Here is a 27,652-nt window from a genome sequence, read left to right as displayed (position 1 = left end):
CGTGCATCCACAGCGGGCCCCGGGGTCGGCTCCTGCCGAAGCGGCGACACACCCGACCGGAGCGGGATGGGGTGCGCCCCGGCCCTGCGAGTGGTGTTCTTGTCCTCGACTCGTCGGCCCACCGTTTTCAACCTTCAGCCCCCGCGGCCGGAAAGGCCCCGGCTCGGGTGGGAGGTAGGTGGAGCGGCAGTTTGGAGCCGCCAGGCCCTGGCCAGGTTTCTGCAGCCGGCCAGAACGTGAGCCGGGTCCTGGGAGGCCTACAGGTTTGGTATCTTTAATGGATTTCCACTTCTTGGAGTTGGAACCGCCTTTTCCCATTTGACAGGGATCGTGTCTTGTGCTAGGACTGCAACCCTCTTCTCCCCCAAGCCCCCAAGACTCCCCACCCCCAGCAAGCGGTCAGCGCCCCCATTGTCAATACTGACCTTGGAGGAAAGAGTGGTATCCAGGTGAAGTGTGATGATCCCGCGACCATACTTCCTCAGTAACTGGTTTCTATAAAAATTCACCCATCCCACGGCTGCCTGCCCACCTGTCCTTCAAATAAGACCTTAGACCAAGGTGATGTGGCCTCCAGGTGCTTCTGAATCAAAATAGCTGGACCGGGTGCCTTTCCCAAGTCTCATGACTCGTGGTATCGTTTGGGGCAGGGCATCTGTGCGGGCAAGTGGGAGTAAATCACTGGGTGTTAGCCGCTGCGGCTGTGAATCCCGTATTGCGAGCCGCCTTAACTAATGGTTTCTGAACAGGTTCTTGCACTCCACGACGGTCTGTGTTCCTTTTCCTGACACACTCATTTAATTTTTAACTCACAAGGCATTTGCTTATTTATTTTCATTGTTCTTGATAATAATTCTAAGCCATTAGAGGGGAAAATTATATTCAAAAATGCTGTTTCACACTTTATTTGTTTGATGATTTAGAGCGATAGAAAATAGCACATTTGCTGGCTTTTATAGTCTGCTAATTATTCACATCCATCAAGCCATTCCAGGGGAATAAACAAAACACCAAGAAAATTGCACTATTAATAGCCGCCTCCTCCGTGGCGGACGGGGGAGGATCTTTCGCAGTCTCGCATCCGAAAAAGTAAGATGGGGGAAAGGGGCTGTCCAGTGAAAGTCACTGGTGGAAGGAAAATGGCTCCTGGATGCGGGGGGAAAACCATTTCATTTGCATCACGCCACTTGATCTTGCGCATCTCGGGCTGCTCGACAAACTAATCATTTTCCTTCCGCATCACTGGCGGGGAGTGAGAGGCGGCCCTGAGATGAAGCTGCCGGGCTTGAGCTCCCCCGACGAGCCAGTTGTTGGCCCAGTTGGTCGCCACCGCTTCCGTCGCTGGTCCTCCCGGGACGGCCGCCCGCTCCATCCTTCTCTGTCTCCTTCGTGCCCAGCCCGAGTGAGACACCCCGCCCCCGCCCACCGCCCCACTCCCCAACCTCCAATGGTGGGTCAAGTGCCCTGGGTTTGCCATGCGTGCCGCAGTGGCCCACCCGGGAAAGACGGCCACCCCAGCGGAGGCCCTTCGGGGCTTCCCGCCCCGCCTCAGGCCTGTCGGTGGTCCCTGCCCCGGCAGAGCTGCCTGGCCTCAGTTTCTCCGGTTAGGTTTCCGGCAGGGTCAGCTGAGACCCCGTCTTCACGGGCACAGCCCTGTATTCTCTGGGGGAGCCCGGTGATCGCAGAGCTTGAGGGCCCGGGGAAGGGAGGTGCTTTTCCAGCCAGGCTCCGCGGGCGGCAGCAGATAGAACTGCTGCTGGATCTCACCTTCTGCCTGGGGGCGAGCCTGGGCTTGCAGATGAGTGAGAATGGTTAGGAGAGGGTGTGTGGCAGCGTGGCCGCTTTGTCCTTAGCGCCTCCTTTGCTGCCTATCGGATTTGGGGGAGGGGAGCCCCGCTAGTGCAGAAGCAGTGGAATCGTCACCTGGAGTGGTTGCTAGGGATACTGATCCTCCCGGCGCTATGTATAGCTTCGGAACAGAATGTTTCCTGACTTTTCAGCCTCCAAAATTAGTGCCTGGAGTCTCGGCAGTTGGGAGAAATGGGGCTTTTCGGCGATGGGTGGTTTGTTCCCGATCTGAGCTCGTTGGCCATCGCGGCTTCCCAGGTGATGGCAGTAGTGGCCCCCCTTCTGCTCCCCCCCCCCCCCCCCCAAACCACGGCCGCCTGCCGCGCTCCTTCCCGGGCAGAGCCAATTCTTAACTCGACCCTCTTTGCCAAGACCATGACCCATCGTGTCTTCCGACTGCCTTGGATTCTAGGATACATTTGGGGTTGACCTTTAGCTTCCTTCCTTTGGATGCTCCTGGACTGGTATTTCGTTCTCGGCCACTCGTGCAATCTGTTGTCTCCTGCTCTGTGTCCTCGGCCCCAAAAAGCTGTGGAGGGAGACCAACTGCTTCCCCCCTTTCTGCCAGTCTGTTCTGATCTCTTGCCCTTTCCCCCGTTTCGCTCCTTCTCCCTGCATATCCCCCTTCCCCTCCCCTCCGATGTGAACTCTACCTATACTTCCTGCTTACATGCCCCTAACCCCATCCCAAGCTAGTTTAGATTCTGGTCCCTTCCCAGTGGATAGCTTTCTTTGGCCCACACCCTCCCCACCTTCATCATGAAAGCCAGTGGCTGCTCTTTCTTCCCACATTGTCCCACTGAATCGCATGTTGTTTCTCAGCATCTGATGAATGCTTGGTGACTGGTTCTCCTTCCTTTTCCGACCTCCCCTTTTCGCCCTGTCATTCGGCTCTTTCCGTCCCTCTCCGGTCCCCCGAGCGTAATCCTTGGGATGGCCGACCCGGAAGCCTCCCGAGCTGCTTCCCGCCTTCTACTCTGTCACTAGTCCTGGCATTTTTGCCCAGAGTTCCCTTGGATTCCCTGTTGTTTTACACTCCCAAGCCTCCATTTCTTCCATCCCACTGCCCTCTCATCTCTCCCTTCCGCTCAGCCTCCATCACCCCAGGTCCCTGATGAACGTCCAGACCCCTGACCTCCTGCATAGCGGGCCTTTGCCACAGCTCTCCTAAACGGGCCCTGGAGTCATTCCCAGAAGTCATTTTCTCACGACTCGCGTTTCCTCCGTCTCTGTCCACGCGATCACTCTCTCTTCCCAACCCGACGGTGGCTGCCCCCTTGCCCTCTGACTGCCGACCAGACTCTCATCTCTCCTCCAAAGCCGCCCCGTGACCCTACCTCCTCTCTCGCCTCTCCCGGCTTCCCACCCGCTGTTCTGTGCCCTTGTTAACTGTCTCGGCGCTCCTTTTCATCCGTTCGACCACCCGTATCGGGGCCGAGATCAGAGCTTCACCACTCACTGTGTTCCAAAAGTCACCCGAGAAAGGCCGGGTGGTCGGTCAGCGTGTGCCCCCCCAACCTGTCTCTCTTTTCCCATCACTGAGCCCCTGGAGTCGGAGGGGAGGCGGGTGCACCCCGACTACTGTTCGTGACTTCGGGACACCGCCGAAGAATTATGGTGGGCTTTGCCCTGAGCCTGTGGCTCACCAGTCGAGGACTGCTGGCCTAGAAAATCTCCCCCCTCCAGCTTGGTCAGGCAACCTGGCTCTTCCTTGAACCCCATCTCCCCCACCTAGGATGGGTAAAGAGGAAAGAAGCGCTTTCTGTGCCCTACTCGTTGCTACCACCCCCTCGCTCATGCCTGAACACCCGGATCCACAGACGTAATTCTCTCTTTCCGTTTGGCCTTTCCTCTTACGGCACGCCATTGCCAGTTGGATGGTGCAGCCACCTGGGTACTAACGCAGCCCCCAAACATCCTGTTGCGTGGATGTTGGGTGAGAATGTGGGTTCCTGGAGGGTGGGGAATCGGGTCATTTTGTTGGACTTGTGGGGGTGCGGTGGCTGTTTATTCTTTCTGAGGCGGATGGTCGTGGGGTCGGAGGGAGGGGAGGCAGGAGACGGGGCTCTCCTTTTTCCCCTGTGGCACACAGGCCGCCTGGGGGCCACCCACGAATCTGGATGGCATTTCCTTCAAGGTCTCATCGGCCGGGCAGTCGGTTGGATTTTGGCTGCAGTCATGCCCCTGTCAGTAGAATGCCATCAGAGGGAGAAGCTAGGGGCCAATGCAAAGACCTGCAGGATGCATTCACTGGTCACCTCTTGGAAGGGGAAAAGAGACCATTCATTGGCTGGGGAATTGGCTTTGCTCTGCTTCATTGTGCCTCGTACTAATCGGGTCCTAGGACCCAACCATGTGCTTTTTTTCTTCTGACTTAGAACCACTTGGTTCTCCTTGTGGTTAATAAACTCCCATAAAGTCCCATGCTAGTTTTGCTCCCCCCCCCCTCCCCCCCCGAGTCCCAGCAGTGTTTCTGCCTTGTCTGAAGGCTTAGAGGTCTCAGAAACCCTGACCTGAAGCCCTAGGGTGTTAGGTGGGGGTTAGGGCCCCCGAGGTTAATAATAATAGTAATGTTGGTATTTGTTAAGCGCTTACTATGTGCAGAGCACTGTTCTAAGTGCTGGGGGAGATACAGGGTAATCAGGTTGTGCCACGTGAGGCTCACAATCTTAATCCCCATTTTACAGATGGGGTAACTGAGGCACAGAGAAGTTAATGGATCAGAAGCAATTCTGATCAGGCTGCGGAACGGAAGAGTTGGACCTTGTTGTTTCCCCTGGGGAGTTTAGGTCCCGCCTGCCTGATTTCCAGTTTGGTAGTGTGTCACTGGGTCCCTGCCCCGGGCTACTGTGCCCAGCAGATTAAACTCATTGTCAGTCCCTTCCAGCTCCCGGGCCACTGCAGCTGGCCACCCCCCAACCCCCCAGAAGGTAACATGTCTCATCGGCGAGCATTCGATAGCATGCTTCCTTCATCAGTAACTCCGACTTTTCCTTTCCCCGGCTTCCCCCTCAGCAGCTCCAGCCTTTCGGACCGCCAAGTGAGAGTCTGCGGATCTGGGCCGTGACCCGTCTTGAGAGAAGGGTGGAGGAGAAGGGACAGGCTTGGAGTCTGGAGATACGGGCTCTGAGCTTGAGCTTGCCAAGATGAATCTAGAACCGTACTCTGCCCCCCTCCGGGGTCAGACCCTTTGGGGGGTGGGGGGGAGCTGTTCTTTGTTCGCATTAAACCTGAAGTTATTTGCGGAGATGAGGGTTGTTATTCAAAGACTCTGACGGTTCTACAGGCCAGTGGAGATTGAGTTTGGCTGTCCGGTTCCCATCCCAGTGAACTCCTTCCTTTTAATCTCTCCGGGGGCCCCCTCTTCTGAACACACAAGGCAGCATCGCGGGGTCTGCAGTTTCAGATAACACAAGAACCGTGTTCCAATGTATTAAACTTTTAACATCCTCCAGATTCAATTAATCTTATCTTTACAACTCCCAATTACAGGCGGTAATTAAGTGAAAGCAGCATTGTAGACTGGGGATATTACATTAATCATCAGCCGCCTTGTAGCCATAAATTAGTTCTTTCCCAATCCTTCAGCATTTTCCCAGAAGGAATGGAATGTTTCATTTCCCTGTTTTCAGGGACATTAATCCCCCAAAAGGAGCTTTGGATCAGGATTAATTTTCTCATCTTTATGTAAGTGATAAATGGCCATTTAAAAAGAACGGCTGCCAGCTCCGTCCCAGACCAGTGCAATTGAATTGTTTGATAATTATATAGTTTAAGGCACTGCCATCGCTCGGTCAGAGGGCACCGGGAGCGCATTAATATATTTATTATTGGTGTTCTGTAAGATTAGTTACTACTTGGTGGTTTTCCTAGAAAATGGTTTTGTTGTTCGAGCTGCCAGATTGAATCCGCTTAAAGGTCATAAATTCCGGAAGCGCCGGCTCTCCTCCTCCCCTTCTTACGTGAGGGAGGGGCAGTGACTCTGGCTCACGTCAGCAAGCCAGGGATTCCCCCCCTCCTCCCCTGCTACACATCTGGCTCATTTGGGCAGAAGCGGAGAATGGAGTCTTAAGGGGCTAGAGAAGTGTAAATTGGAGCCTTCTAACTCTACTGGAGAGCCCTGGATCCTAAAGCCTTTGAGGGGTGGGGGGTGGGGGGTGGCTGGAATTGGGCAGGGATTTCCCCCACTTACTACTTACTACTACTCCTCTTTCCTCAAAGTCCAGGATGGGCATCTGTTCAGGTCGGCCCCTGAACTTTGGGCTTAGAATGGGACCAGCTGGCCCAAAGACTCGCGTGTCCCCCTTGGAGCCATGAGGGGCACCTCTGCCCGCTGTTAACCTTGCTTCCCCAGCCCTGGATCCCCTCTCATGCTGGATCCAGAATCTGTAATGCCCCTGGTCGGTAAATCCGAAGCGCAAAAATAAAACCGGAAATGTGAAGTGTAGGTGAGGACTCTGACTTGTTTCTCATTTTAGGTGTGGGAAGCCAGGACTGGATTTTGGTATCTGAGTGGGCAGAGTCTAACTGCGGGGTTGGGGATTGGGGAAGGGTTGAGGTTTTGCTTCCTGCTGCCTCAGGAGTTTGCTCTGGCCTTTTGGTTGCCATTTTGCCATCTCTCAAGTGGGATTGCAGGGGAGAGCCACCTGGAGGGGCATGCAAGGGAGTGGGTGGGAGGGAGGGGTTGTACGGGTAAATGGGCCAAGGCTCCTTTCTGATTCTGGGGTTTGCTTGGGATTTTTGGTTTTCCTTTGGTCGGTCTTTCTGGTCATCACCTCCATGTTGTTGGTCTTGACCAGAAGGTTGCAATTGCTGACACATTCCCCCCCCCTTTTTTTTCTTACAGGTACGCCATCCCCCCAGAACATGGGAAGCGGCTGGAGAGGCTGGCTAAAGGTAGGCGCCTGCCTGTGGTTTCGATGACCCGGAGTAGCCATTCCGGCAGGGGTTAATGCACAGGCGGAGGACCCCGACGTGCTGAGAGGCAAAGGCATAGGCAAAAAATGGACTCCAGCCAGTTGGTTTCAGCTGGTTTGTGATGGTTTGGCTGTGGTAGGAGTGATCACACCCTTTCTGTTGACTGCTCTTCTTTCGGGTGCTCCAAGCATCCAGTCCCCGGAGCCCGGAGATGGTGCAGGGAATGAAGAAAAGGTGGACAACTGCTTCAGGCCTCGTTTCCCTGAGAGAATCTTTGTCTCTTGTTTCCCTGAGAGAAATAGAGCAACGAGATTGTTGAGGATTCGTTTATGTCCGAGAAATGGGGGGTGAGATTATTTGGGGTTCGTTTCCATGGGAGAATCCTTCGATCTGGTTTTTGTGGGAGACACAGGATTAATTTCCATGAGAGAAATAGGACACCGAGATGGTTGGAACGTGTTTCTAGGAGAGAAATATGGCAGCAGATGGTTTGAGCCCTGTTTCCTTGGAAGAAGTAGGTAGTGGGCTGATCTATCCACGGTCACGGTTTGAACCCATAAAAAGCAGCCCGTCCTACTACTGCCCCTCCCCTGCCCCTTGACAAATGGGAGACACCGAGAGAAGTGACCGGCCCACAGTCTTGTGGCGCATCGGGATCGAGGGCCGGGAATGGAACTCGCCTCTCAGTTCCCACTTGGGTCCAGCCCACGGTCCGGTGTTTCCCAGCGTATCCTCCTTTGTCCTGAGGCCTGCTCTGGGGAACTATCTTTCCCTCCCCCGCTGATTGGGGGCGGCGAGGGGTGAGCAACTCCGAAGCAGAAGCTCCCATTTGCCAAGTTGGTGGCTCAGAAAATGCTGTTCATTTTGGCTGGTGGAATACACAGTGCTGGAAATAGCTGGTGTGACGGCAAGGAAAGCTGCTCGCTCGGTCAAAGCTTGGTCGTAGTTTCTCTCCTCCCACCCCCTGTTTACCTAGGATCTCTAATTCCATAGGATCAAATGCCTGGGGAATGGATGGAAGAATATACTATAGCTGACCTGCAGGCAAATGGGCCAGTGTTGGAAAGAGCTCTCGTCGTCACCAAGCCGGCCGGGTCCTCCTTTGAAACCTATGACCCCGGCGAGACGTTGGGTCGGGGGGACGGAAGGGTGGGCAGCGGCGGGTCCCGCTCGGTCTGAGTCTGTGGGGATTGAATCGGGCCACCTGACCCCCCTGGGGACTTGGTGAATGGCTAGGATTCTGGCAGGGCACAGGCTAATTGTGAGCAGGAAGTCCGGTACTTTCCCCAGAGCATCAGGCCGGCAAACCTTTTTCGGGTCACCAAGTGAGATTGGACTACCCTCAGAGGAGCATTCGGAGCATTCGTCCTGTGTCCTTTGGCGGAAGCCTGTTTTTTCAGTGTTTGGCGTGGGGGGGCGGCGGCGGAGTGGCCGCCCCTCTGGCCTGCCCCTCTCCCAGCTCTAAGCCCCACCGGGTGTCTCCCTTAATAATAATAACGGTGGTATTTAAGTGCTTACTATGTGCCAGGCACTGTAGTAAGTGCGGGGGTGGATACAAGGAAATCGGGGTTGGACACAGTCCCTGTCCCACAAAGGGCTGACAGTCTTAATCCCCCTTTGACAGTTGAGGGAACGGAGATACGGAGAACTGAAGTAACCAGCCCAAGGTCATGCAGCAGGCAGATGACGGAGCTGGGATTAGAACCCGGGTCTTTCTGACTCCCAGGCCCGTGCTGTCTCCACTAGGCTTGTGACAAGGGGCTCGTCACAAAGGAAACTGAGCCCTTTGGTGGGAGGAGGTAGTCCGCCCACCCAAAGCTCCCGAGGACACTGTTTCCCCAGGTCCTTTTGACTGCTGTGACCCTCAGGGCAATCCCACCAAAGTGAACCTCAGAATCACCCAAGCCAAAAGAGTCCTGTTCCCAGTCTCCATTCAAGAGGTGTGCTACACAACCCTCCCGCCAGCCCCTTGTGGTGGCCTGTCCCAGAGACCACTCCAGGATAGCCTAACCAGGACTTGAGAGCGAGCGAGACTGAGCTGTTGAGGAGCTCCTTCAGGTGGGGCCCAACTACCTCTCCGGCCCCGAACCCCTCTCTCCACGAGTCAGTCCCGCATCTTCACTCGTCTCCGGGGCATATCCACTCGGATGGCCTGGCGGCACCTCTACCTCCATGAGTCCAAAACCGAACATCTCACTAGCCCTCCTAGACCACCTCCTTCTCACAAGTTTCCCCTGTTCCTCTCACCTCCCCATCCTCCCCATCCCTGCAGCCCAAAGTCTGGTTGCCATCCTAGACTCCTCACTGTCATTCAGCTCTGCCACTTAACTACCTGCTCAACTCCTGCCAATTTTCCCTCCCAAACGTTTTACGGCTCCTCCCCCTTCCTCATCCCCCTGCTTCAGGCACTCGGTGTGACCCGGCTAGACGACCGGGTCAACCTCGTCGTTGGTCTCGACGTTTCCCCTGTTGTCTTCCTGAAACATTGCTCAGCACACCTCTCTCCCTCCAGTGAGGTAGTTGGGCCCCAACTGTGGGAGCTACTCAACAGCTCAGACTTGCTTGCTCTTACCATGGGCTTCAAGGCTGTCCACCAGCTCTTTCCATCTTCCACATTGCCTGTCTTCCTCCAGTACGTGCCCACTTTGTTCCTCACAAGCCCGTCTTGTAACTCTGCCCTGCTCTATTCTCACCCTGTTTTGGACTCTTGGACCTCCCTGGCCGGAAATCCACCAGTCCACATCGGCCCTCCCTACAGTCCAAGCCCTGCTAAAAATCCATTCATTCAGTTGTATTTATTGAGCGCTTACTGTGTGCAGAATACTGTACCAAGTGCTTGAGCGCTTACTGCATGCAGAATACTGTACCAAGTGCTTGAGTGAGTACAGTATAACAATAAATGGACACATTCCCTGCCCACAATGAGCTATTCAGCCAGCAAGCCTCCCCTGAGTGATTCCCAAACGGTGGGTTGAATCATCTCAGCAAGCTCCCTCCTGCCCTTAATGTGGATATCTGGGAAGCACCGTGGCATAGTGGATAGAGCACGGGCCTGGCAGTCAGAGTGTTCTAATCCCAGCTCCCCCACTTGTCTGCTGTGTGACCCTGGGAAAGTCACTTCACTTCTCTGTGCCTCAGTTACCTCATCTGTAAAATGGGGATTGAGACTGTGAGCCCTACGTGGGACAGGGACTGTGTCGAACACTATTTCCTTATATCCACCCCAGTGCTTAGTATAGTGCCTGGCACATAGTAAGTGCTTAACAAATACCATTATTACTATTATTTACACCCTCCTCAGCACCTCCTTCCATTATTGGGCGATATCTGTAGGGGTCTCTCCCCGTGTTAGAGCGTTAGATCTCTGTGGGCAAGGACTGTGTATTGGGCTTTTGTGGTGCTTGGCCAAGTGCTAAAATACGGTGCATTGTGTTGGATGAGCACTCGACGAATGCTGTGGCTCTCAGACCTGAAGCTTGGTAAGCCTCGAGGTCTGAGAGAATCGGCGCAGCTTCCCGAAGGGCCTCATTCCCGAAGGTGAATTAGGGCCGCCATTCACTGTCTCTAGGATGCAAGCGAGGCCCGCTTCTAGTCCAGGAGCAGTCTACGATTGGCAGAGCAAGGAAACATCGTCGTCATCAATGGTGTTGATCGAGCACTCCCTGTGCAGAGAGCATGGGGCTAAGCCCTGGGTAGAGGACAGTACAACAGAGTTGATAGACACTTTCCCTATCCGCGATGGGCTTCCAGTCTAGGGACTGCTCCCATTTCTCTCCTGCCTGGGCCTTGAGTAGAGGCCTCCTCTAATGAGATAACGAGCGAAGCTGGATGGGAGTCTAGATTTTTCTCCAAACAAACAGGCCAATAAAGCCTCGGAGCAGATGTTGGCATCTGCAGCTTAGTGGAAACGTGCAATTGGTTACCTAATGGCTCTACTGTGGAACTATTGCAACTGAGCAGAGACGTGGAGAACCCCACGGTGACTCTGCAGGCTTTGTGCATATAGTGTTTCAGAGCTGGACCTCCGCCCGTCTGGGGCCCAAGATGACCGAGAGAAGACGGATAAGACGTTGGGCTGCGTCGACTCTCAGTAGCAAGCGCCTCGCGCCCACCTCACCCTGGCTCATCAGAGGCATGGCTCTGAATGGCCAGAGCAGAACAGAGGGCAATGAAACCCGCCTTTGGTGTTGGGGCTGGAGCCTGGCCCCCACTCAGGTGTTTGATCCAGGCCTCTCGCTCTTCCATTTCTCTTCTCCTCCCTTCCCCCCTGCGACCCTGCTATACCTGGTGATTGGGGAGAGCAGTGGGAATGTGAAGGGCGTGGGGCTAATGGGAGAACAGGGAGGAGGCAGTGACTAAGGTGAGGTTTGGGGCGCGACTGCACGGGCCCGGGCGGAGGATCTAGAACTGGCTGGACGGCGGAGTTCGCAAAGACCCCGGTCTAGGGGTTTTGCAGGCCCACCTCAGCAGAAAGCCACCCATCCCATGGGGCCTGGGAGCAGAGTCTTTGAGAGTGGTGGGCACCCCGATAAAGTTCAGTTTTCCTCACCTGGAGCCATTAGGCGAAGCACCCCTGGAAGAAAGGGTTTTCTGAATGTCCTGGCAAGGAGGAGCGTAGGTCGGACAGGGTTGAGCGGAACTGACCTCTGTCACTCCCTGGGTGCGGGGAACCATTGACGGTGTTAGACTGTGAGGGGCTCGAGCAACCAGCCGGTGGCTTAACAGCCGTATCAAGGCTCCTTTTCCCCGCTCTCTCTGAGTACTAAATGACCAGCCCAACCAGAACTGGAGCTTGGGGTGGGGTCCTCCCCCTCACTGACTTGCTCAGTGCCCTTGGACCTTGATTTCTCCACCCGTTGTAAGACTAGGGATAAGGTACCTGCTCTCCCTCCGTCCCTCCGTAGGTGGAGGGCTGTGTCCAATGGGATTATTTCACCTCTTCCCTGAAACTTTAGTACAGCTCTTGTCGCAGAGCAGGCATTTGATAAATACCGTAACTGATGAATGGGTTTTCTTTCTCCTCCCTGAAGTCTCTGTGTTTAGAGACTTCCTATCCCTGCCGCCCGGAACTGTGTGAACGGAGGACAGGCGGTCCCTCTCCCAGAGCGAAATTTAAATGCATCGAAGCTCACGTGGAGGTTTTGCAATCTGTCCCGAGTTTTTTCCATAGCAGTTCTCTGGTTGGTCTCTGGGGTGGGTCCCTTCCTGGCTTCGAGGAGGGCTCCGACGGAGTTGCGTGACTGAACGTGGACAAGTTTTCCAGGGCTCAGGAATCGGAAGCCCTGACAGCATTTTGGCGGCCCAGCGCTTCCCCTGAATAGGTTCAACAGGATGATTCCTCCACAGAGAAAGAGGCCAGCTGTGTGTCCACCAGGAGGGTCAGCTGGGGAATCTCCCCCAGAACTGGGAAAAGGGAAACGAGGGACAGCGAGTTGACCACGAACCTCGCAGCCTTCAGCTGGGGGAGAACTTTTACCTTCCGATGGCTGGCTCTGGCTTTCTGAGAAGGGCATGGGGATGGTGGGGGGTGGGGGGGCAATCGAGGGAAATGAAAACAAAGACATTGAGAGAATGTGTGTGTGTGTGCGTGTGTGTGTGTGTGTGTGTGTGTGTGTGATTTTTAAATCTTTTTTTTGCAATGCGTCATTGAGCTGTGTTATGGAGATGTTCGTGAAATGAGTTTGCGATTAATATGGAAAATGAATAGCCGAGCTATAAATGGGCTCTCTGGGAGAGTTGTGGAGCCCATGGAGAGAACATTAATGTGTTACCACGTTATTGGTGCTAATCACTTAAAATGTGCTCCTTTATTAGAGCCACTTAAACTGTGCATTAAAAAGAGGAACGGCAGAGAGGGCCGACGGACTGGGTGGCAGGCAGTCATAATTCTAATTGAAATGCTTTTAGTACGGGGGGAAGAAAGTTGCTGGAATGCAGTAATCCTTTGCACTTTTTCAAACATCCCCATTACAGCCCATCAATCAGATTCTTTCCCCAAGGCGGAGGTTATATCCCCCCCCCCCCCCCCCACACCTCCATGTTCATTTTCTTTCCAACCCCCAACTTGGGCTGATTTTTTTTTTTTTTCATTTTTTCTCACCAGCTGCCTCGAGTGGGTATATGTTTCCTCTGAGCCTGTGCCCTGCCATTGGAATTCTCTGCAGGAGGCAGATCTCTGGGGGGCTGTGGGTTCCCCTCCCTGATTACTCCTGAACTTGGGCCTTGTTCTGGCCCTTGAATTCTTGTTTCGGGGGAGATGGTGGCTCCGAGTGAGTGCCAACTCCTAGCCAAAGTGAGCCGACCGAACCACAAGCGGGGTCAGGCTTACTCCCGGGGATGGGGAGAGGCGGCATGCCCGTACCTGTGCGCTTGCCCTTTGGGCTGCTGGAAGTAGTCCTCCATCGCGCACCTCCCGAACCACCCCACCTGCCTGGTGGGGGACAGTTGCCGCGCTGGCTCTCCATCCTGGAAACCCCCAAGTGCGATGGGGTGGGGGCTGAGGAGGGTTGGGCCGAGACAGCAGAGACTGTCTGAGCACCCCCAATCCAGAGAGAGTTTGACCTGCTACCCGCCCGACCTGATTCCCAGAGGCTCAGGACGTGTACCTACGGGCCCCGGGGAATTCCTATTCGGGGTCTTTTGGGGTGTCGGAAGTCAGAGCGAGTGGTGCGGGGTGGTGATGGGGATGTATAGCTTTGCCTTTCCTCCCTCGGAGAGGGGTCAAGACCTAGTATTTGCTAATTCCCGAATGGCTCGGGGATGAGAACTGTGAATGGGAAGGTGACAAGGAGCCCGCTCGAGGAGCAGATCCATGTCAAGAAGCCTCGGAGGCAGAGTCTGCCCTGCCATATCGGGCACCTCGCTGCAGCAGAAGCCCTGCTCTCTCCCCAGGGCTCAAGAGGGCCGGCTATATGGGGAAGACCAGTTGGCTCGAGAGCCTCTACCTTTTGCCTCCGAACGGGGCTTGGGCTCACACCCAGCTCCGTCCCCGGCACCCGCTGGCAAAGCATCTTCGGTGCCCAGGCCAGTCAGGGACGGGCAGAGCTCCCGCCTCTCGACGCCAAAGGGATCCCCTTAGCCCTTACCCCGAATGGCAGATCTTTTGCTGAGATGGAGAAATGGGAACATCACAGCCCTGACTCCAGCTGGAAATGAGGAGGGCTGCAGCCAAGTGGCTTTTGCCTGGTCTCCGCTCTCGCCTGCCTTTTGTCTGCCTTCATTACCCTGAGCGATACGGGGAGGCGTAGACCGACGGCGGGGCTTTATCGACCATCTTCAGTCCGCCCGCGGCCATAGGAGGAAGGGATTACTGCCCTAAGGGCAGATGAGCAGCTGAGCCCGGAATGCTGATGGAGCCCCGCTGGAAAATTGGAGGGGATTTCCCTAAAACCCCTGTCCTCCGTGAAGCAACTGGCTCCCTTCTCCAAAGCGGGGAAAGAGCGGCCTTCACTTAGTGCCTCTCTCTTTCTCCATCTCCGCCGGCAGGGGTAGTAGTACCGACTCTTCGGTTCCTCCCCAGGCCCCTGATCTTGTGGGTTATTTTTTTTTTCCCCCCAGCGGCCTAGAGCCACAGCTCCCCCGTGCAGTGGGGCTGCTCTAACCCTGCCTATGCTCTCTCTCTCTCTCCCCTCCAGGGTTTTTCCCAGGAAGCTCTCAGGGTTGTGATGCGTTTCTCCGTCACAAGATGACACTCATTTCTCCCTCCATCTTGAAGAAATACAGCATCCCCTTCGACCGGGTACGTACCACGGCGGCTTGAACGAGGGTGGGCCAGCCTGGGCCCGGGTTGGAGCCTTTCCCCCCCCACCCCCCCAAATTCCCCGGCACACACCCGCGGGGAAGTCTGTTCGTTCTCTCTCCGTGAGAGGTAGGACGTGGCCGACGGCATCGGGACCTGAGCCCTCTGAACCGATCTCACCGGCCTTGAAATTTCTCGGCTCTCTGGGTTGTGAGTCTTGATGGCTTTCCGTCACCTCTTCCTGTCTGAGCCTTCGGGTTAACCGACCTCAGAGGAATGAAGGGAAAACGGAGCAGGCCATTCTTCCTTTTCTTGCTCGCAAGCCACCTCCGTCCCTCTGTCTGGGATCTGTGGCGAGAGAGGGACTTGCTGACTTGCGTTTGGGTCTTCCGACCCCAGGAGGGGTCCCTCCCGAAGCCCAGGTGAACCAGTTGTCAGCGGGAGGAGGGGGAGAGGGCCTTCCCTCCTCCTCAGCGGGAAGATCCGTCTCTTGGTGTGGGGTCTCTTTCTAGTCAGGGGATTTGCCCAGGATCGGGCCTGTGGCCCAGCCCTACGCCAAAGGCTCACGGGCCCCCGTGTGAGGATGGAAAACCGGTATAGAACCGAAATCTCCTGGCTCTCCTAGCGTGAAGATTGTGAACTCATTCAATTTACTGCTCCAGAGGCTGCTTCCCTTTCCTAGCGAACGGCGGTGATGAATGAGGTTGGGAGAGGCGGGGGGTGGTGTGAGGGAGCGAGAGCGAGCGTCTGGTTTTAAGATGAACTTGCTGTCACTGCGGTGGAAACTAGTGGGGTGCATAGAGGCTAAGCATCACCGACTCTCCTCTTGGCCAGGAAGCAGTTTCCCCACGTTGGGTTGCACCTTGGTGCTTCCTCTGTGGCTTCCCCTCGTGGTGGTCTTGCTCCTGAGAAAGGATCCTTCGCTGGCAGCTCTTTTGTGGCTTGGGCCTCTTTGGGCCCTGGGCTGAAGAGCTAGCGCAGGCTGAACTCCAGCCCACTGCGTCCACGGATTCGGGCATTGTTCATCTCTCCCAAAACAGTCCAGGAAGGTGGTTGGAAGAGTGGTGTGCCCGTTGTCTGGGCGCCACTGAAGGTTCCTCTGCCCTCCGTGGTTCACTTTCCTCCCGGAATAATACCTGCCGGCAAAAGAAACGCCTTGGCCACTTGGCGGGCCTCACTCAGCTTGGGCTACTCCAGGTGCACGCTCCTGGCGCTCTCCTGCTTGGTGGGGCCGGAACCAGGCGGGCTCTCCGGGAGAGGCCAGGGAAGCCTCCTGGGGACGTTTTTGAAGTCTCCCTAGGAATAGCTCCCTGTCGGCTACAGTCGTGAGCTCTGCCACACACCCCTCTCTCCGCTAGAAAGTGAGCGGCAAACAGAAAATTGTTTCTGACGTTTTCCCTGCAGCTTTAGAGCTTGGAAAAGGGACCCTCCTTCCACCTCTGGGCCGGGCTGGTGACCAGGAGGTTTCTCTTCTTCAGCCGGCAGAATATTCTGCTGGAGTTTGGTTCATCTATTTCATCTGCCGTTGGGTTTCAGTCCCACGCCTGCCCTCTCCGGACCTTGTACTTTGCAAGTGCTTGTAGTTTCCAAGCGCTTAGTACAGTGCTCTACACACAGTAAGCGCTCAATAACTATGATTGAATGAAGGAAGTCCCAAGTGAATTGTTTGGTTGGCCGGCCAGTGTATGGCATTCTCTCTCCTTGTCGCTTGCTGGAAGCAGTGATGGCAGGGCAGCCTTTCTCCCAGGGTGGCTGACGGTGCAGTCAGATTCCACCCTGGAAGAGTCCGATTGGGAAGCACCTTCCCACACCCCTGTCTGACGGAGACAGAGCCACAAAGCTATCTTTCTGCTCAGTGAGCCAATTTGGTTTTCTCTCCCTCCACGTTTCAGTGCCTCCCGGCCACCTTGTCAGCAACCTGGCTCTTCCTCAGAACTCATACGGAATTAACAAAGGGAGCCTCCAGTCCACTTTTCCATGCCGTGGAGTCTTGTGGAATCAGCTGGCAGTGGAAGGGGAGGGAGGAGACGTGCACACACACGTGCATGTACGCATGGTTGCTCAAAGCCAAGCTGGATTTCCCTCGCAATAGAGAGAATTTTAACTGCTCCAGAAAATCTCGAGAGCAAGGGATGTGGCCTGGGCTGCTCTCCTCCCTGCACTCCCTCCTTCCCTACCTCTTTAGAAGGCCTAGGGATGACACAGGAGGAGTTGGGGAGCAAGGAGGCCGCCGGCCCTGAGCCATTTGGGCCTGGGGGAAACCAAATCTGAAGCAGACACGGAAGAAGCCAAGCATCATGGTCCCATGGGAGACAAAGGTCCCTTTCGAACTAGAGTTTAGTTCTCTTCATCTAAATTCCTGGCAGCCCTCAAGCAAGTGAATGCACCCACTCATTTATAAATCTCCAGAATGGTATTTACTTCTGGAAAAAAAAAAGCGCAAATCAATACCAGAGCTTTTTAATAATTAAAAATGTGTATTTCTGTAATCTGCTATTGATTTCTTCATTTGTTCTGCAAGAGCTTGCAGAAGTCACTAAATTCGGGGCTTTCTCCCTGAGTGGCAGTTTGTGCTGGCTTTCCTTCAGTAGTTATTACTTTTCTGCGTGGCCTGTCCGTCATCTTGAGCACTTTCTAATTTATTGTCGAGATAATGTTGACGGCAGTGACACTGAGGACGTACACTGTGGGCTGGAAATGAAGACACTGGGATCTAGATTTTTCTGATAGGAACATAATCTTCCTGTCCTCTTTAACGTAGCAATCTGCAGCTTTGCTTTGATTGGTGGGAGGGGTCACAAAGTTGGCCGGAGCCAGACCTCCGGCCAGGCTCACCCTGTCCCTGGATCCCTTTGGACCGGGAGACTGTTTCTCCGGTCGGCTGTGCTTTGGTCCCAGGCCGAACTGGGATCGGGTAGCCCAGGCTCCTGCCCTCGGAATGGCCAACTTCTTCCTCACTACAAGGGTTTGCCTTAGAAAGCCCAATCACACCCGCCCCTGATTTAGCACACGTCTTCCCTCTGTTTTACAGGTTCTATCCTCCCACATGGTATTCTCAGGCGGGAGAGGGCTTTGAAATGGAACTTACTGCTTCCTCAGTTTTCCCGATTGGTAGAATTCATTATCTGAAAAGAAAAATGCCCCAATGTCCTTAAAGTCTGGCTTTTCTCCAAACGATGTCAGTTCTGACGGATTTGCCACTCTCTAGCTGGTTTCTTGAAAGTTTTCCATGGGCTTTTAACTCCTGTCGGCTACTTCAGCAGATTAAATTTGAATAGACAAGGAACAAATGTTGCCATTTTTCCTGAACTGTTTCATCAGGGTAATAATTGAAGATGAGGTTAATATGTAGCCTGAATCATTTTCTCTGTGTGTGTGCGTGTGTATGTGTGTGTGTTTTGAAATCCAAGCCTGTATCATAGAGAAACCTTCCCCTTTTTCCAAATAGAAAGAAAAAACCATAACATGGACTTGTTTGGAATTTGATCACCAGTTCCTTTTACCAGCACTGCTAAGATGATTCAGCAATTCTAAATATTGCTTGGGTGCTTTTTTTTTTTTTTTTTTAATTCAAGTTCAGTTTCTCCATCTCACCAATTGATGCTGTGACTACGGGATTTTAAATTTGATCTGGTAAGGTAGACAACTGTTCTGTTTGGCCCCTTTAGATGATTGGTTTGATTTTTTTTTTTTAAAAGCTTATTACATGATCTTAAAAACTTGAGTGTATAATCTCCCAGCAGAAGCGATGGATTTTAATGGATCTCTTTGACCATTAAAAGCTGGAGTGTCGCTATGTTTGTTTCCTTTTTTTTTTTTTTTTTAACTGTGTTTATTCCAGGGCTCCTAGAATTCTCTAATGCAGTAAGAGTTCAGTACTCTGCCTGCTCAGCCTTGTTTTTATCCTCTTCACCCAATCGCTGAGAGCCCGGAGCACCTTCATCTGATTTCATAGGGTGTTCGGCATGGCCCACGAACTCAGTGAACCAGATCCCTCAGGGGTGGGTGCCCTTGGAAGCTACATTGACTCCCTCCACGAGGGAATTGGATTGTTCGTACTGCTCTGAAACCGAGATGACCCAGTGGCTGGCCAGCATATGCAATTTGTTCCCACAGGAAGCTGTGGAGGCAGTAAACGACAGCACTTTCAAGAGGGGTTTGGATTAATTCACGGACGAGTGGTCTGTGATGAGTTTTAGTGGAAAAGTGAATGGTGTTGGTGCATCCCTGACAATGCGGATGAATGTGAAAAGGGGGACTGGACACGGATCCTCCAAGCAGGCTTTGGCGTCCCAGAGAACCAGAGTACCGGGCTGATTCGGGTTAGTGTTGCCCAGATTCTTGTTCGTAGAACTCTGAATTTCTGACTAACGGTGCTTCGGAATGGAAAAATAACTAGACATACCCAAAGCCCACATTAGTTAAGGCACGTCCCACCTTGCTAACGTTCTGTATTTGATGATTCTGCTTTGGGGAAGCAGCACTCATATAGGTTGATTTCTTTTCTTTTCCTTTAAATTTTTTTAAAGGAAAAAAAACTATCCATCTAAATAGCTTTAACCCACCTCCTGAAGCTGCTGCTCTCATCCTCTTGCCGCCTCCTGCCCTCTAGACAAACATGTTCACATTGATTCTCATATTCACAAATGAATGCACACGCATGGACACTCACACATACTCATACCTCCTCATCCACAGTTTCCTTCTGTGGGCAGTTTTCTCTCAGCAACTCTTACATGTGCAGACGTGAGCATGTGCATGCACGTGCGCGCACACACACATTCCTCTGTCTCCTCTTTACGCAGTGAGGCTAGATTTTAAGATGAATATGTGTTTACACTCCCGGGGCTTGCCCCCTCACCCCATCTTCAAAACCCTCCTAAAACACTTTCTCCAGGAATCCCTCCCTGAGGAGTTCACTTTCATTCATTCATTCATTCAATAGTATTTATTGAGCACTTACTATGTGCAGATCACTGTACTAAGCGCTTGGAATGTACAAGTTGGCAACAGAGACAGTCCCTGCCGTTGGACGGGTGTACAATCTAATAAGTTCACCTTCAATTGTGTCAGCAGAACCCCAACCCTTAGCACTTGTGTAGTTTATTCCTACCCTTAACACTCATGTGCACTTGTTTTTAATTTTGTGTTTGTCTATACATTCAGTTTTTGGTAAGCTGTCTTCTCTTTGTACAGCTTCTGCTTTATTCTTTCAATATCTGGAAATCATTTTGTCTTGTTTCTCTCTCCCCCCCCCCCCCCCCCCCCCCCCCCCGGCCCCATCCCCCACCACGAACTTGAACTTGTCAGCTCCTTAAGGGTGGGGAATGCTAGTCTTCTGTCTTCCAAGTCCTGCTGTCGGTCCGGTACCAAGAGCACGGCTCCGGGAATCGGAAGGTTTGGGCTGTAGTCCCGGTTCCGCCTCCTGAGGCGGGGCCGTCGTCAGTGAAGGTTTCTGACCAAAAACTCACTGAGGGTGTTCGGCGAGGTGGGCAGGTCGAGCAGGAATGCTGAACAGCAGCTGGCTAAAGTGGACGGTGAAGACTACAGTGGCCAACCAAGGCAACCGTCTGCTAGGTCATGGCGCTCCAGTACAACGTCAGGAACTTTTGCTGCAACTGCTTCTGCTGTAAATGGGTCCAGGATGTCGCAAACCTGCGGGTGTGCTTGGCGTGGCACCGCACCCCTGCCCGCCTCCTCCCCCACCGCTCGACACACCCCAGCGGGAACGTGAGGGGCAGGGCCGAGAGAGAGCCCCGGCAGCCCCTCGCAAGCCGCCATCACTGGAGTGAATTCCCCCCACAGGTTCTCTGACACCAGGAGTCGGGAGACTCCAGGGTCCTCGTCGCCTGGTGAGAAACATTCGGAGACTTTGGGCTTGGCTATTCGGAGGAAGGAGAGAGAAAGAGAGGAGGGGATGGGCTGGAGGTTGCCAAAGCCATTGGCTTTCACCCTGCCCTATTATCAAACACTATCCCAGTGTTGACCCCATCGTCTGTGTGTTTCTCCTCAGATCACCCAGGAGGCTGGAGAGTTCATGATCACTTTTCCCTATGGCTACCATGCTGGATTCAATCACGGCTTCAACTGTGCCGAGTCGACGAACTTTGCCACCCTGCGGTGGATCGATTACGGCAAAATGGCTACGCAGGTAAGGGGTCGACTCGAGAGCCGACTTTGTCCTTCTGTGGGAACTGGAGGCCCGCCACCCCTCGGCCATTTTGGTTCCATCTGCGGCTCCCGGCGTGCTGCTCGAACAATCCTTCCGGCCTGGGAGGTGGGTGTTGTTTTGGTTAATGAGCAAGCGGGCTTTCTCTCAGCAGCAGCCTGCTGTTGGTTTGCAGAGGGCCAGGCGACGGCCCATTTCTCACTAAGTTGGCACCGGGGGTGGTGGGCATTTGGGGCTTTACCGCCCCCGCTCGGCTTCTTCGCGTCAGAACCTAAGGTTCCTAGCCCGTCCCCTTCTCCGGCAGGCAGCTGGGCAGCCCGACTCTGGTGGTCTGGGAGCACCGCTATGGCCAACTCCCTGCTAGCTCTCTTCCGCTCCTCCAGATCTGCGGCCCCGGCCCTCGCCCGCCTCTTGGGGGACTCGGCTCCGGGCAAGGAGTGGTGTTGGACCCGCCTGTGACTCGCCGCGTCCCCGAGTGGTGACAGGGTCGTGGATAGCCCCGGTGGTAGAGAGGGTGGCTCCCTGTTTTTCCCCTCTGATCTTGCTTGGGGTGAGCTTATGCTGTGGGTGAAGCAGGTGGAGGTTCTCCGACGCCGACCTCCTGTGGACTCCTGCCTCCGAGTCGCTCGGCTTTTTGTGGAGAGAGGTGGGGGCTCCTGTCGGCTGCGGGGCGGTGGAACGGCCCCGTGGCGCCTGGCTCGTTTCATGTGCCGACGGTTTGCAGCCCCTGGTCTCGGGGGGCCTCTTATTAGCCGACAGATTTGACATCTGAACTTTGTGCTTGTTCAAAAATAAATTCCTCTTCACTCCGCCAACATACATCTGAACAGGATTTTATTGACAGTTTGGAGGAGATGTGAGACGGCTTGATGGGAATGCCGCCGAGAGCCGATACAGACAGGATTCATCGTGGCACGTCGCCTCGCCTTGGGTCCCCCGTCTTGGCGCAGCCCCTGCTTCCTGCTGTAGTTTGTTTGTGGCTTTGAGCGTTTGGTCCAAGGTGGGAGGCGCACAAGGCCCATGAATCACACACCCGTTCACACGGGCACACTCCCTCAAGTGTGCGAGAGAGAGAGAGAGATTCAGCAGTTGAGGAAAATAATGATAATCAATCCTTGAAGCCCAAAATGGAGGAGGACGGAGGGCGAAAAACACGTAGGATGAGAGATCATCGCTGTCTCCAGGTAGATGACACGGCTGATGGGGAAACTGTTCATGCGCTGGGTCCGAAGGCATTTTTCATCAGTCATAGGAATTTCCGGGCTGGACTGATCACTGGTCCGTGCAGCCAGGTACTTTGTCTGCAGCAGTGGCCCGAGTCGGATGCTTTGGAGAAAGGTGTAATTTTTTTTTTCCCCCCCTCCCCACAAACTTTTAGTGTGACATTCTGGTCTTTGGCAAAAAAGGTCTCAATTTGGGGATAAGAGCCCCAGAGTGTTGAAGGTTGGACAGTAGTTATTCCGTTTCTCCCCCTCCCCCGGTAAATTTGCAGCTCGGAGCGGCTCAGTTTCGTGTGCTGATTGATTGGTCCATCTAATTCCAGCCTCTGGGCCCTGCAGCTCTCCCTCCCCACTTGGCCTCGAGCCACCCTCCCGGGCAGTGACTCCCCCACACCCTCGGTGTCAAGACTTTGCAGAAAGAGAGCCCAGTTACCTCTGGCAGGTGGCCAGTCACTTTGGGAGGGGCGGTGACCCTCTCACACCACCAGAGGACCGTTTAGTGAGGGCTGGGCAAAATCCGGCCCTCCCCGTGGACGTGCGCCGACCGCAGCCGAAACCTGCAGCAGTTCCTGCCTGCCCCCGGCCTGCTGCTGAGGAGCTCAGCAGAGCGCATCCACGGGAAGGGCCGGATTTTGACCGTGGCGGGCTTGGCGCTATTTAGGAACTGTTGAAGTCAAAGGGGGACGGGGCTTCTGTCCTTGCGACCTCCACCCTTCGTGTGCCAGCCGGGAGGGGTGGGTGCGCGGGGGGTCCTTGGCCGGCTCGCCAAATTAGCTCTGGGTCCCACTGGCCGAAATGATCGCCCGCCCTGGTCTGGGGCATTGCCGCTTAAGCGGGGTGGGCATTACTGCAGCACCCTCCCTGTCCCCTCATGACCAACCAGTCAATCAGTGGTGTTTATTGAGCGCTTCCTGTGTGCAGAACACTGTACTAAGCGCTTGGGAGAGTCCAATGCACTAGAGTTGGAGGATGCGATCCCTGCCCACGTTACCTCGGGACAATACTAGCCAATGGGAGCGATTTCGTCCTCCCCCCCGCGGCCCAGAGGCTCTCGCTGGGGGAATTTTCCAGTCTCGGTGTCCTGAGCCCACGTCCAAGTGGTACCCCGGCAATCACTTGGCTCTTCCCTGGAGCACCTGGGAGTGGGCTTTCCATCCAAGACTTGACCTTCCCAATTTCTCTGCTTCTTCCTGCTTTTGCGAGTGGAAATTCAGTTAGTTACTCTCTGGCGGAGAGTTGGGGGAGGAGGAAGAGGAGGAAACTGCTAGATTTGTACCATGGAGAATGGTGAGCCCAGGTCTCCCACCGCCTAAGGTTGTGCTCCTCGAAGATACATCAGCATGGCGTAGCGGGTAGAGCCACAGGCCTGGGTGTCAGAAGGTCATGGGTTCTAATCCCTGCTCCACCGGTTGTCTGCTATGTGACCCTGGGCAAGTCACTTCACTTCTCTGTGCCTCAGTTAGCTCGTCTGTAAAATGGGGATTGAGGCTGTGAGCTCCACGTTGGGACAGGGACTGTGTCCAACTTGATTTGCCTGTATCCACTCCAGCGCTTAGTACAGTGCCTGGTACATAGTAAGCACTTAACAGATACCATCGTTAATATTACTGTCAGCACTTTGGAAGGACCCGTGATACCATCTGGGAACAGGCTGGCAAGGGACTCGGCAATTCCCATGCTGGAGCTGATACTCATCAGGTGAATCTAGACTACTTAGAGAAGCCGCGTGGCCTGGTGGAAAGGGCCCGGGCCTGGTAGTCAGACGACCTGGGATCTAAGGCCGGCTCCACCACTTCTCTGCTCTGCAACCTTGGGAGACTCATTTGACTTCTCTGGGCCTCATCTGTAAAATGGGAATTCGATACCTGTTCTTCCTCCTACATAGACTGGGTGCTCCATATGGGAATGATGATCTTGTACCTACCCCAGCTTTTAGTACAGTGCCTGGCACATTGTAAGGACATACAGATACTATTATTATTAGTAGTAGTAGTAGTAGTAGTATTTTCTTTAGGGTCTCAGGTTGGAGTTTTTTCTCTACCACTCTAAGAAACATTCTGAGTCTGAGATTGAAACCGCGGCCGTAAGTCAAATCCTCATTTACATGGTGACCTTGTCCGGCTACGTTGAACGTTGAGTTGTGAGCCCCCGATATTGGGGTTTCTCGTGGAAGTGCTGACAGACCCTTAACTACAGTGGTGCCGGCGGGCACTGCTCTAATATTAAAAGCAATTTTGGGCTCAGCCATGTGTTCACAAACAAGTGACATTTGGGAAGTGCAGTTTTAGATTGAGCCTCCACGCTTACATTGTTAAGCGGCGTAGCGTGAAATTACCGAACAAGCGGCCCGCAGAGTTCTGAGCCGGGCGGGGGAGAGGTGGGGAAAGCGGGCTGAGGGGTGGGAGGAGACACCGGCGCACTTAGAAGTGACAGTTGGGCTCCTGATCCTTGGGTGACCAGCTCCATTGGGCTTTTGTTCCCAGGTCCAAATGTGGACCTCCTCCTGAGTAGGCAGGGGCCCCCCTGGGGTTAAAGAATGGGGCCAAATCTTCCCCCACCATAACTCCCAGTTCATTAGGGGTCATTTTTGTAGTTTGTAGGCCCCACAGCTCAACGATTCTTCCCATTGGCAGATCATCTGTTTCCTTCCACCCAAACCACCGCTTCTTAGCATGTCCAGTGAAGGAGGGGCAGAGGCTGGTATGAACTGGTATAGGGAGGGTAGTGAAATTCGCATCAGTCCATTTTGGAATTTGGTAGGAATTCTGGAAGAGGGGTGGGTGGGTGTGTCTTTGTCTCTCTCACTGTCCCCATCAGGAATTCAGAAATCCAGCTTGACAGTGGTGAGAAAAGCATGGAACGGGGAGTCGGGAGGCTTGGGTTAACTCCTGACTCCACCTCTTACCTGGCCACGTGACCTCAGGCGAGTCACTCAACCTCTTTGGGCCTCTTTTCTCCCGTGAAATAGAGATAAAACACCTGGTCTCCCTCTCTCTCTGACTGGGAGCCTCGTGTGGTCCAGGGACTGTGTCTAATCTGATATTTAGCACCGCTTTCGGCCAGCAGTAGGTGGTGAATAAATGCGATCATTATTCTTCTGGCCAACGAGACCCTGAGAAGCAAGCTGGACAGATGACTCTTCCGCCGTCAGTAGCGCGGCCTGTTTTCGAGGAGGGCCAGCTCCTGAGATGCCTCCGGCTTCCTCTGGGTATCAGGTCCAGCTTCTCCTCACTGTTAGCTGGCGGATGCTAGGCCCGGCTTCAGCGGGGGCGGCGAGAGGGAAGAGAAAGCTATGGCCCTTTCCCTTTTCGGCTTCTCAAAGACTTGGGGCACTTCCCCCAGGTGACACCACTCTTAGCACATAGTCTCAACAGAGCTCCCTTTTCCGTCCATGGAGTTGAAGAGGATCTGCCGAGGCATCCCTTCTTGCCCCGAGTCCTTTTGGAAATGCTGCAGTAGTGGGCGGCCGGGGGGGCCGCTGCTCAATCGTGGGAAATAGAGGATGGATGGGTAGGAGGCTGGAGGGGAAACAATGTTATTTCTTTGTGTCACCAACACCTGCCATGCAAGTGCTAAGGGCTGCTAATTTCTGTGACACCTACGACAGTAACTTTGCTGTAACCAGAGCAGAGTGTCAGCAGGAGGGAAATGAAATCCTGTAGAAATGAATTGAAGCAGTACTATGTTCTCAATTCCCTTCCCAGGTTCCCAAGACTGACTTATTTAGAGGGGAGGCAACTTGATTCTGAGTTAGTGTTGAGGCAGTTTTTAAAGAGCCCCTTATGTGTCCTAGGAGTTTGCAAAGTATGTTTCAGTGAGACATTTGAAGCTGTGTTCATTCCAACAGACCCTGCTTGGCAGTCCTAAGTGATACTTTTTTATTTGTGTGTCTGTGGTTGTGTATCTATGTGTATATCTATATATCTATATATCTCTCTCTCTCTATATATATACAGATGTGTGTGTGTGATAGTTTATACCTACACCAGTGCTTAAATACCTCAGTTATCAACCAGCAACTTCACAGAGGTTTCCAAAATACCAGTTTATCCTCCTGTTGGTTAATAGGTGATAGAGTGCATGCTTATGCCTAAGGTTGAGCAGCTGTCCCACTTGACAGAGAATCAATACACTGTCAGTGAAGTCGTCATAGACACCCCTCTCTCTATTATTATTATAGTAATAATAATGATTGTGGTATTTGCACTCTACTAGGCGCTGGGTTAGATAGAAAGTAGTTAGATCTCACACTGAGCCTACAGTCCAAGTAGGAGGGAGGGCAGGTATTGAATCCCCATTTTATGGATGAGGACGCTGAGGCCCAGAGAAGTGAAGTAACTCGGCCAAGGTCACACAGCAGGTGAGTGGCAGAGCTGGGGTTAGGACTCAGGCTTCCTGACTCCCAGGCACGGGCTTCTTTCCCGTAGGCCACACTTGTTTGTAGGTTAGGTCCTTTGCTGCCTTAACATGGCTTGCACGCGGTGACCACCACCTCCATTTTGCAGAGCCAGAGAAGCTGAGCGACCTCCCTCTCACGGATCTTTGTATCCCTGGAGCACCCTGAGACTCCGATGCTTCCCGGGGTCAGCTAGAAGACGCCGTCATCCTGATAGGGGAGGCAAGAACGCCGAGCGCCTCTTTTGGGAGGTCGGCCTGCTCAGACTGCCTTTGCCCCCGACCCCCTTGCTTGTTCATTCAGTCTTATTTATTGAGCACTTAGCAGAGCACTATACTAAGCACTTGGGAGAGCACAATACAGCAATCTCCAGACACATTCCCTGCCCTGGTGCTGAGGGCAGAGAGAAGCGGGAGAGGAGACTTCAGTCTGTCTTGACAGGGTCTAAATTTGGTCTTCCCCTCTGTAGCTTATGGTGCTCTTTGAGAATTTCTGGTTCCTGTTGGGTTGAACAGCTAGAGTATTTCCTGGGCCCCCTGTTATTGTTGCCTTTTAGCTTCCTGTTGTGATTCTCCCCACTCCCCCATCTTTTAGATTTTTTCACATCCCACTGGAGCTTCTCAGGATCTTGTTGACGGGCCTTGTTTCCTGTGGCAAGACTTCTGAACATCACTAAGGTTTCTGTCATCCCTCCCAGATTCCTATGAGGTTTTATGGGCTTTGAGCCTGCTGTTTAAAGTCCCTTGAGAACAGTAGCTCTTCGGGCATCATTGATGCCGTTAAGTGCCACATGGCAGCCTTGGAAATAGCCGCTTCCCTATGGTGATGATTCATAGTGGAGCTGAGACGGGGACAGGGGGCAAAGTATGTTGCTTTCTTTGTTTAACCTACCACTGTAGATTCGGAGCGGGGGGAATTTGGCTGATTTGATCCCCCCCCCCCCCCCCCCCCCACGAGAAAAAGAAAGAAAAAAAAGGACATGGGTTGGAAACAAACTTTGGAGGAAGATGGGAGGGCTAGGTAAGGGGCTGTTCTCCTCAGTCAAGGACTGAATCTCTTCCCCAAAGAAAATCAAATTCTTGTCTAAATTCTTGTCCAGATTCACACAAACCAATCACTGGCAGCTAATGCAAAATTCAGTTAAGGTTAAAGAATTATCTGACGACTACTGCCGCTCCTTAGTACGATAAAGGCCCAACATCCCCTGGACTAGCGCCCTGATTCCTGTGCCCAGCTCTGGACCCAGGCCACGAGACTGTCCCCTTCTCTTCCAGGATGATCAATCGGGGGATGTGGCACATACCTAAACAGGGCTGCAAACACTATCTAGTGAGCATACTTTCAATTATTTATTAGAATCCCAG

At 53.6% G+C, this 27,652-nt stretch overlaps 1 protein-coding gene across 6 annotated transcripts in view; it reads left to right on the top strand.

The window, feature by feature from the left end:
* The window catches only part of KDM4B (lysine demethylase 4B), a 208,254-nt gene that overhangs the window by 103,072 nt on the left and 77,530 nt on the right, over positions 1-27,652 (top strand). For 5 of the 6 annotated variants that reach the window (XM_029050903.1, XM_029050904.1, XM_029050900.1 and 2 more), the window contains exons 6-8: positions 6,695-6,744; positions 14,400-14,503; positions 20,517-20,654. In XM_029050903.1, coding sequence (XP_028906736.1) covers positions 6,695-6,744; positions 14,400-14,503; positions 20,517-20,654 — 292 coding nt within the window. The remainder of the gene's footprint in view (positions 1-6,694; positions 6,745-14,399; positions 14,504-20,516; positions 20,655-27,652) is intronic. The other variant, XM_029050905.1, reaches the window with a different exon arrangement.

Source organism: Ornithorhynchus anatinus, chromosome X1 (assembly GCF_004115215.2).
Source record: "Ornithorhynchus anatinus isolate Pmale09 chromosome X1, mOrnAna1.pri.v4, whole genome shotgun sequence".
NCBI lineage: Eukaryota > Metazoa > Chordata > Mammalia > Monotremata > Ornithorhynchidae > Ornithorhynchus > Ornithorhynchus anatinus.
The sequence above is the reverse complement of the archived record's forward strand: the minus strand, read 5'-3'. Positions and strand labels throughout refer to the sequence as shown.